The sequence below is a fragment of the Ascaphus truei genome, chromosome 9 (genome assembly GCF_040206685.1).
Source record: "Ascaphus truei isolate aAscTru1 chromosome 9, aAscTru1.hap1, whole genome shotgun sequence".
NCBI classification, from domain to species: domain Eukaryota; kingdom Metazoa; phylum Chordata; class Amphibia; order Anura; family Ascaphidae; genus Ascaphus; species Ascaphus truei.
Window position 1 is genome coordinate 47,270,196 of NC_134491.1, and position 11,033 is coordinate 47,281,228.

The following is an 11,033-nucleotide window of genomic DNA, read 5'->3' on the forward strand; positions in this document are numbered from 1 at the left end:
TGCCAGTATAATAAGGGCTCTCAGGGCTATCACACTCCCTTTGCACCATACCGTCATGTAATGGGGGGGGGGAGCTGTTTGTCCATAATTGGCCACATCCCTTATCCATCATTCCTCCACACCCTACAGAAGGATTTGTGCAGGTAGTAATTACAGAGGAACAAATGTGTACAAATGTGTGCCACTGGATTTTCAACAAAATTAAATTCAGGGTATATATATATATATATATATATATATATATATATATATATCCCTTGTATCACTTGGGACTGTACTAAAATAGGTCTCTTTCCACTTCAATGTGTGGTGGTGACGATGGGGCTGGATTACCTGTATGGCTTTAGCAAAGAGAGAGATGCTTCACTTGATGAGGGGTCAGTGTTGCTTTGAAGTAAAGTGCCTCCACTTTGAATATAGTGTTTAAATGTACACAAGAACATTGGACACACTTTGGCGCCCAGAAAATTGTACTCTTCCTTCCTGTTGGTGTTTTCAGCCAGATACTTATATCCTTGTATCATATGAACTGCTCCCTGTATTTTACATTGAATTCTTACACTGTATAAAATGACACTAGTGTATCAATAACGTGACAGTAATGTAACACGCGCTTCTCTTTTTGCATCTACAGACAACGCCTCTTTCCAAGAAGATGAGAAGGTAGATATGGAATCCGTCAACTGGCTGGTCGACAGCAGCATAGAAAATGGTGAACCGATGACAGCTGTGAGATCTCGGTTCCCCAGCTGGGTCACCTTTGAGGATGACGCTGGCGCACCTTCACCGAAAGACTCACCCAGGAAGCCACCAGAGAACCTGAAATCTCCTTTGGTGCCGGATGCTAACTTTAATTCTATTGGAGCCTTAAAAAAAAGGGAGCGCCCCAAGAGCTCACTGGTTGACCACTCCAGAGCTCAGAGACTTGATTTTACCTCATTGCATAGGCAGCTCTCATTAAATTCCACACCCACAAAAGCCCCCAATCCATTCCTGGATGAAACCTTGAAGGATGTTCAACCCTCCCCAATCAATCCATTCAGCTCTTTCTTTGAGGAGCAGGAGAGATGTTCCCAGCGCTCTTCTGTATCCAGCAGCACAGACTCATGTCAAAGAGACTCCACCTTTATCCTCGCCAAAGAACTCGACACTGACCAGTTTGAAGACTATCGGAAAAAGGCTTTACAAGCTAATGCTGTAGAACATCTAAAACAAATTCAAATTGGAGACCCCGATTCCCCAGATAGCCCAACGTTGCCAGACGACCCACTGAAATTAGATGAGCCCATCGGCCCTTGTTTAAACTTTGCCAAACCTCAGCCAAAGGATGGCTGGGCAATGATGCTAAGAATCCCAGAGAAGAAGAACATCATGTCCTCCAGACACTGGGGACCCATCTATGTGAAACTGACAGAGGCTGTATTCCTGCAGCTCTTCTATGAAAAGGGTCTGGAAAAGCCCTTCAGGGAATTCAAACTGGAGATCAACCACGAGATCTCAGAGCCCAAACTCCAGAACTATGATGAGAATGGGAGGATCCATACTGTTCGGATTGACCGTATTATATATAGGGAAAAACGGAAGTATCAGCCGATGCCCTTGGTGACGCATGCAGCAGAAAAGGAGCAGGTAGTCAAGCTGGGGGTGACAGACTATGAAGACTTCATAAGCTTCATCAGTGCCATTCAAGATGCTTTGTTTAACCTACCGGCCACTGTGGATCTGAGCACTGTGCACTTAAATTATGTGGAGGAGGAGATCACCGTGGACGTGAAGGACGAATTTCATGGAATTCTGGCTGGGGGAGACAACAGGCTCCTCCATCACTCCGTGGTCACGCATGTCCATGTTCTCAGCTTCATCTCAGGGATGGCCGACTGCACGCTAGGCCTTAACGATGTCCTTATTAAAGGGAATGAAGTAGTCTCCAGATGTGATATCATGCCAACCACCACCACCAAGTGGGTGAGTCTCCATGAATGCCAGTTCCATGCATCTGTGGATGAAGATATGTTCCACAGTTCCAGGATGGTGGTCTTCACCCCACCTGACGCCTGCAGGTTCGAGCTCATGAGGTTTAGGACGGTGTTTGCTGAGAAGACTTTACCCTTCACCCTCAGGACAGCAGCTTGTGTCCGAGGAGCTGAGGTTGAGCTACAGAGTTGGTTGGTGATGTCAACAGGCTTCTCCTCCAACCGGGACAGCCTGGCCCAGGTGCCATGTGAAAACGTCACCATTAGACACCCAGTGCCTGCTGAGTGGGTGAACTATTTCCGAAGGGACAGTGTGCTGGGGGAGAGGTCACTAAAGGCAAAAGTTAACAGGGAAGCCAGCTTTGGATCCCCCAGCCTGTCCGGGTCAGAACCAGCCATGAGGGTCACACTGGGTACCGCCAAATATGAACACGCCTTCAATGCCATTGTATGGAGGATTAACAGGCTGCCCGATAAGAACTCAGGTAAACGGCATATCACAGTGAACCACACATCCTTTGTCTGTATTATATCATATGCAGAACATATGTACTTATATAGAGCAATGTACATCTACAGAACAATGAGCATATTTTAAAGCTGTGTGTGTGTATACATATACATGTTGGTAGGCATGGAACGTTATGCATAGCTGTACATGCAGTACAATTTACATATATACGTTTCTGAATGATCTCTATGTACTGTAGACAGATACACTGTTCTGCATACATACATACTGTACATACATACATACATGTATTACTGTGTATATGTATAGTAGTTACCAATATTTGTATTAAATGCAGAGCATGTTGTAACTGTATAGAGAGAGTGATGTAAATCTGAAGGTATGCACAGCTCCGTTTATAAATAGAGGACTTGGCAAAGCATAGGAGAAGCTGGCACTGCTGCTGCCCATATTGTACCCATTCTGTATATTAATGGAGATCAAACAGTTTGTATGTGGTAAGGGGTTGGTTCTGCCACTGCTAAGGGCCATCCGCGCTTAGTGTCACTTACCTCTTTTAGCGTAGGAGGATTTGTGAACGAAGGAGGGTAACATAAAGCTGAGGCACTGTGATTTTCAGGAGACATATATATGAGACCCCCTATAGTCTGGTAAGATGCACATAATCTCCCCTTATGAATTGTGTAGAATGGAACATTCTGCGAGTCAGTTTTAGCAGTTGGACGGGGTGTCCGATACATTGGGGGCTGTATATAAAGGGGCACCTATCACGTTTTTGCAGTAAAAGAAATTTAGCGACCGATCTGGGGTTTTTCGGATGAAATTGCCCATTGACTTACATTGATAAGCCCCTTAGAGAGAAGCCTTGGAAAACATGAGTCTCTAAGCATCAATGTATCAAGGTCCTGTTCCCCACCGGTGCCCCGTGTGTTACCTTGTAGTTTGGCGGAGTGGTTACAGGATTAGTCTCACAGATTATAACGAAACTCTGGTTGTGCCATTTTTTGGCATTTGACATTTGTCAAGATTCCCTGGACTTGGTGCAAACCCCTCAGATAAGGATCTGCATGAAATGGAAGGAGACGTTCATCTCGCTTATTACATCTTGCCCAGGCGCGGGATAAAATCTGTTGTTTTGGTGCTGTGCATTAGTATGTTTGTACATAGCGACCCCATTGTGTGCATTACAGCACCGGAGAGCTCACAAAGTTACGTGCCGAGACTCAAGTTGTTAATGTCTAAACTTGTTACAAATTGGGGTAGAGCTGTTTCAATCTCATTGTATAACACCGTGGACAATATTCATACTCTGAAACAGAAAAGGAAAGTTTCAACCGAAATATATTGTTTATTTTAATGACAGTGGAGCAGTGAGCTGTAAACAAAATAATTAGTGGAAATGTAGGTTTATACTCTTCTGCTCTCCCATATTCACTGTTCGGGGCACCTGTGCTGGGTATTAATATGGTCTGTACGTAGCGCATGTATAATATTGTAGACTATGGGTGGCCAGCTCCAGTCCTCAAGGGCCACCACCTGGTCTGGTTTTCAGGATATCCCTGCTTCAGCACAGGTGGCTCAGTCACTGATTGAGCCACCTCTGCTGAAGCAGGGATATCCTGAAAACCAGACCAGGTGGTGGCCCTTGAGGACTGGAGCTGGCCACCCCTGATGTAGACATTAGCAGACTGAACTTGCCCCCTGTGTCCCCTCCTCCATTGCACAGGTTGGGGTCACCCTCATTGCTTCTTCTGTCACCTGGAGCTGGGATCAGATCGGGAGGTCCCCCCGAGTTTTGCCCGCTACGTGGAGGTGGAATTCGACATGCCGTCACCCTCTGCATCGAAGGCGGCCGTGCGCTCCATCTCCATGGAGGGGAAAACCGACGTCAAGAAGTGGGTGAATTACTCTGCCCATTACTACTACAAGGTATGTTCCAAGAACCCAACCAGGAGACCGAGGGGGAGCAGTATGGAGTCTCAACATACGGCACCAGATATCTTGGTTATGGACCCCCCGCTGCACACTGCCCCTAACTCCAGGTCACTGTGTGATAATACTCCAGTCCCGTCTTTCTTTAGTTCTTTATACCAAAGTTACTAAGACCAGGCAGCAGAAATATAAAGCCAGGACTGGGACACGACCATTCTGTTGACTTACCTGATTTTATTTAGACTAGGCATCAGTCAAACAGAACAGTGACATTACGTCAGTATGGGGCCAGTGTGAATGTACCCTTAAATATACCCAATATGTACAATTTTGTACTATTCAATATATGACTTTTGATATTGTCACCCTAATAAAGTCGGGGTGCAGCCGGTGTGTGTAAGAGGAGAACACTGAATAAATTGCTGATTTAGATATAAGAGAGGGTTGTGTGAGTAAGTCTCCCAGCTGCAAAGCACTGCACCTGATTTATCAAGGGAAGACCTTACATACAGTAGCTTTCCATAGGATTGTTGACTTTGATAAGACTGGTTGTGGTTGCATTGTACGTCTCACTGTCCCAGTTTTGCAGGCACTTGAGTAGACCAACAAACCTACTGGGTGGGCTGGTGTAGTTAGTTACATGAAAAGCTTGTGCTCCCTCTTGTGGTCATTGGGAGTTATTGCAGTTTTCCGTCTGACTGAAGGGTGCACGCCTCTACTTGCATTCAAGCTTAGCACTGTTTTGTGGATCTGGGCCCATATAATCGAAATAAACAATGGTATTATGAATATAAACACTGGAGGGCTGGCTATTATCACACAGCCAAACACATGACAAGGTCTCCATATCTCTCTGTGTCTTTCACGCCTACCTGGGGAAAGAACTCTGCAATGATTCCAGTGATACAGTGATCAGGCTAATTTAGTTACAAAGCAATGATGTTGGTATTAAAGCTGCAGACCATGCAATATCCTACATGTGTGTTTTTTAAAATAAATGAGTTCTGTTCTATGAGAAAATACTTGTAGCATTTTTTAAACAACTCTGAATTACATTTTGAATGTATTATAATGTAACAAGCATTTTGTTTCTATAGCAACCGTTTACAAAGTCACATCCACTCCCTCTTCTGAACAGTGCATCAATTGTATCTAGTGACTGCCTTGTCACATGATCTTCCTCACAAAACTTTGCATCTTTGGTCCTCTTCTGCTGCACGGGCAGCCATTTAGTAAACCCGCAAGCCAAATGTTCGCCGACCGATCGCAGGAGAACGGATCGATCGGCAATTTAGCTAATTACTTATCATTGTGTGTATTGTGTTGATGCACATATTAAAGGGGAAATAAAATAACAATTAAAAAAAAAAAAAACCGTCAGTTTGGACTGCTGCTTTAAATAAAATATAGAACTACTGGAGGATTTCACAAAGTGTGAGATATGGATGGAAATGAGAAAGTGAGTAAAGGCAGTGAGCTAATTGTTTTGGCACTGCAACATAAATCACGGGCTACCTTCGCTAAGTGGTGCTACGCCATAATGCATCTTCCCGTGCATTGTAGTTACTGGGCTGTAAGGTACCTTATGGTTTAGCAGTGGCACTGCCTAATAAATATGCCCCCATATGTTCTTCATAGTCCAGCCTCTGTGTACTGAGCACCTGCGTATAAGCATATTTAATTAAAGTAACCCTACATTTTCAGAGGTGATGTTCCGCCTCTGCAGCGCGTGACTCCGCCATCTCACGGATATTTCTGTAGGTTCAAAGCAGAGCTCGAGGCAGCTTTCACTTCCCCAGAGCTGAAACACGACATGGTTTCGTAAAGGTTATTCTTAACCCTTTCACGACCCCTCTGGCAGAGGAGGGCATGGTAACTTTTCGCGGTTGCTATGAACTATTATTGAAGTCTGCAATCTCTTCTTTTCTGCCACGGTTACATTTCCCCCCAGAATTTGAGCAGAACCATCTGTTTTCCCTGGACACTGGTGACATCGGGTTCATTAAACCCTTCTCCTATTTAGAGAATGTTTTTTTTTTCATGCTTCCTTTTATTCTAAACACATCCCCTGGCCGTTTCCAAGGGCAGAGAAATATATATGTAAAATAATCTTTTCTACGATACGTACGTCATTATACATTTTGGCCTCAGATCCACAGAAGGGGGCTAAGCTTTAGCACAACTTTACGCTCATTCAAAGGAATGCTATCGCTTAGCATCGTATAGTGAATCTGGGCTTTTGAACCAAATACTTGTAACTGAGCATCATTGAAATCACTGCAGCATTGTTACTCATCTAGGTGGTTATTTACTTGAGTCAACCAGCTACAAATCTGGTGCAAAACCAGTGCAAAAATAGCACCGGATGTATCAGAAAGGAATCCCATTGAAAGCATTTGGTGTTTTTCCATTGATGAATCTGGTGCTGTCCTTTTTGCAGCTCGGACACCCCCATAGAATCGAATAATCTCTGTCCCAACATCCCTTTACCACTAAATCCCAAACATCACGCATTCCTGTATTTACCAACACACAACATTATGTAGGAAAGATGGGCTCACAGTCTTGGCCTTCAGCCATCAGATGATGTCAAACACTATGTAATGTGATGTATTGATAAAGCAGGCTTTTGGACTGGAGTGCCCTCCCCTACCCCCCCTTACCTTTTCTCCGGCATTGGTGGCGTTATGCGAAGTTGCCATTTGACCCTGCATTGCCATGGCGACGCGTCACCGAGCGGCTGAATCTGGGTAAGTAAAGTGTTGCAAGGGCCTCACGCGATCCCCCGGCATTTAGTTTAAATGCCGTGGGGAAGAGCGCGGGACCTCTGCAACGGCCCGTGCCCCCCAGCAAAATCTCCCGTCAAGTTTGCGCACCCCTGTACTAGAGAACTAGAGTACTTATTTGTAGGCACTCTGACCACTTGCCCCTGATGCTTCTTCCTCTTGTCTCCAGGTGGAAATAGAGCAGAAGAAAACCCTAAATCAGGATGTGGATGGAGAAGATGAGGATAATCCTCGTGAATGCACTGCCCAGTAGTATCATCCCTGGTCTGGACATCAGGATATACACTGAGACCCTTCCTGTATCAGATGTACCAGGAGGATAAACACAGATGGGGTTAACCTGACCGGTCTACTTCTCAAACTGGAGCTCTACACGAAGTTTGCACCTACAGTACCGCCCAACTTCATAGGAGGTTACACGTTCAGTGTGCAGGGCAGGTGTCATCCCTCCACTGGAACAATATGTTGGGTGACCATTAGGTAATGGCTGTGGGTGATATTAACCCATTACTAAGTGAATTTTGGCCTTGTAGCAACATTGAAACTATTTGGTTTAACTCCCCTTCGTCCCCCTAATAATAGCAGGAGATACTTTGAGCAGGTCATTAAACAGATCGAATGGGGTAGAGGGAGCTGGGAGACTGCAGGGAATTCTGGAAGTAATGAGAGATAGATTGGGTGAGAAGAAACCCTGGATACACAGAGAGAACCTTATTGCACACTAACCTAGGACCTTGGGTATTGTTCAGTGACAGATGTCTGCACTGACTCCCAGCAGCAAGCTAGGAGAATGTGGGAATGTTCCGTTGAATCCAGAGTGCAGTGGTTGTTCCATGATGGTTTGAAAGAGTCACACACAGAACACAACGCTCACCAATATTGTGCAATGAAATAGTGAAGGTGCCTAAATTGTCTGAGTTGGCAACGGGTGCTACCTACAGTATGTGCTTAAATTGATATAGTTATCCAAAAAAGAGAGTGACTAGAGTATCCAATGACCTTCTTGGTTTGACAGAAGCAGTGCTCAAAGTGTGATGGTGTCACTACTTTTTAAATTACCATTTGTGGGGGCTTTTTAAGAATATGGGGTTGTTTAAAGAATAAGCTCCTTCTTTGTGTTCAGGTGGCTCGGATATTGCACTTCTCCCCATTACCTCTCATTTATTTAAAAGGACTACAGATTCCTTACAGAGCAGGTCATGTGGGGGGTGTTGTTAAGGTGGTGGGTGTTGGTTTCAGTATGGTTTCGTTCAGTGGTAGCTCACTGTGTACTATCAGTACAATTAACTCTTTCATCCCTCAAATACTAAGGGGTTTACTAGTCTAAGGGAAGGTGGGGAATGGGGGGCTTATTTACAGATAGAGTTGCCTAAAAGGGCCCTCTAAGAAAAGGGCTACAGCATCTCATCTCTGATCGCACTAACCACCACCTGGCCCCTTCTCTGCCAGGAGAATCTCTGCAAAAGCAACACAAAGTAGCGAGCATCTTATCTAGTACTGCACATGGAATGAATCCTTGTCTGGAAGAGTTTACAATCGAATGTTTTCAATGTACATAATTACGGAGTATCACTACAGTTCTGCAAACTCCCCAGCGCTGTCCCGCTGGTTAGCAGTTCAGCCAAAACATGTCCTGTGCCCACTCATGGGGGGGACTAGTGTTACCAGCACGTCCTGGCATTGCTGTGCCGTCCAGAGCTTTCAGCAGTGAAAGGGTTATACAGGTTAGCTGAGCACACGGCCCCTGAGTCAGGCTCTGCGTGTCTTTTATCTGGTAATAAACTGTATTAATATCCCTCCTTTTCTGTACATTTCTCCGAAGATTTTGCACTATCCTGATGTTTTTGTGTGTGTGTTTGTAATAACATGTTTTATAACAGGCTTACATGTTGTAACCGTTATCACCTTTGCTGATGGAGGTGGGTTAGCAGCTGACTCCAAGTCCCAAGGAACCTCCTGCCTGGTCTGAATTATATTCTGAACGCCTCTGGATCAGTCATACTGTATTAGCACCAGCACCATGCGTAGTGTCCAGAACGTATTCTGCGCCCCATAGTGCCTGCGTCACATGGAAGAATCCCGTTTTTTTCAAGCTTGAGACATTTCACTCAGGTTTCTTAGGCTGTGCTGTGAAGCAGCTTTCCCTTGTTGGAGAAGTGCCATTCATTTGAGTGGAACTGATATATTCCCCAGCACTGGGAAGCAGTTCCATAGCATGTTGAATAAGGGCCCTACAGAGACGAGTTTAATGCAGGTACAGACCGGGAGGGTTAATAGCTATCTAGTGATGGAAATCTACCGTATAGTGAAACGGCATGTCCCAATATCTTGTGTGTATCAAGAAAATCCTCCCTTAAAGGAGCAATCTGTGCAATATCCTACATGTGTTTTTTTTTTTAATAAATCAGTTTTTAAGTATTAGATCATACTTACTGCATTTTTTTTAAAATTCAACTCAATGCCATTTTTAATGAGTTTTAATATACTGAGCATCCTGTGATTTCTATAGCAGGTTTTAGCCCACCTCCCCAGCAGTGCAAGATATTTGCAACACTTTCCTGTTTGATCATTTGCTGCCAATATTCCCAGCAGTTTGAGCTGCAAACTGTGATAATAGATAATGTTACCTTAGTAATATAAGAATACATTGTAGCTGCTGAGTTACACTGACTGAAGGATTGATTGAAACTGAAAGGCAGCCCAGGACATACTTGAAGACGAGAGGTAACTCTCAATGTATTACTTCCTGGTAAAACATTTTATAAATAAAATTAATTTAGTGAACCATGGGAAGCTGTATGTTGCTGCTCGATGACGGGAGAACTAATCAATTGGCAGCTTCGGTAATTAGTTGTAAATAAAGGTAATCAAAGGCTGCATATATCTAAAACAAAACAGAAAAAGGATTTTTTTTAAGTACAGCTTGGATTGCCTCTAACACAGCTTTGGCTTTCAAAAGTATTCCCCAAATAAACACCTACACAAGAAAATCGATGTGCTGGAGTTTAGAGATGCACATTAGAAGTGCCTTTTGTGACCTCATTAAAATGACCAGATAGAAGTACACAGTATCAAGTCTCAGGGCTTTTAAAACTGATGCAAAAAAAATGACACCAGAGTTGTCACAGAAACAAATTCAGTGGAGTAAAGGCCTTCTTCCTGTGATAATGTGGGTGCTGGTTTTTGTCTCAGTCTTGCATATATACCCCCCCTTGTTTTCTAAGGATGGGAGTATGGAAGAATCAGGGCAGCATCACCTGTTCCATCGGATTTGGGAGCTGCTGCTAATTACATTGCATTGTCGGGCAAGTGAGGAGTTAATGATAGGATCTGTTATTGCAATGCATTGTGTCCCAGGGCCTCCAGCAGTCAAAGGGTAAAGCTTCCTGTTTATCAATTCCCTAGGGGAAGATGTTACTACTGAAAGTGCCATACTCTGTATGTTGGAACATGGAGATGCTGTAAAATAAAGATGCTGTAAATTACATGAACACACTGTGCGGAGATTCTTGTGCTTCCAACATCATGAGTAACCTGTACATAATAGAAATGAACATGTAAGGAAGCGTGTACGTGTGTGCGTTTACAGAGCCGTGTATACTGTGTGTGCGTTTACAGAACAGAGCAGTATATATCTGTATACATTTACAGAGCAGTGTATATGGATGTCTATGTGCATTTACAGAGCAGTATGTCTATGCGATTGCAGAGCAGTGTATATGGATGTCTATGTATTTACAGAGCAGTATATCTCTGTATGCATTTACAGAGCAGTATATATCTGCATGCATTTACAGAGCAGTGTATATGTATGTCTGTATGCATTTACAGAGCAGTATATATCTGCATGCATTTACAGAGCAGTGTATA

At 44.0% G+C, this 11,033-nt stretch overlaps 1 protein-coding gene across 7 annotated transcripts in view; it reads left to right on the forward strand.

Moving 5' to 3' along the window:
- Nucleotides 1-10,654, forward strand: part of STON2 (stonin 2) — an 85,492-nt gene extending 74,838 nt beyond the window's left edge. For all 7 annotated transcript variants that reach the window (XM_075614616.1, XM_075614621.1, XM_075614620.1 and 4 more), the window contains 3 exons: nt 635-2,458; nt 4,172-4,374; nt 7,333-10,654. In XM_075614616.1, the coding sequence (XP_075470731.1) occupies nt 635-2,458; nt 4,172-4,374; nt 7,333-7,416 (2,111 nt within the window). In that variant the 3' untranslated portion in view covers nt 7,417-10,654. The remainder of the gene's footprint in view (nt 1-634; nt 2,459-4,171; nt 4,375-7,332) is intronic.
- Nucleotides 10,655-11,033: the final 379 nt, after the last annotated feature.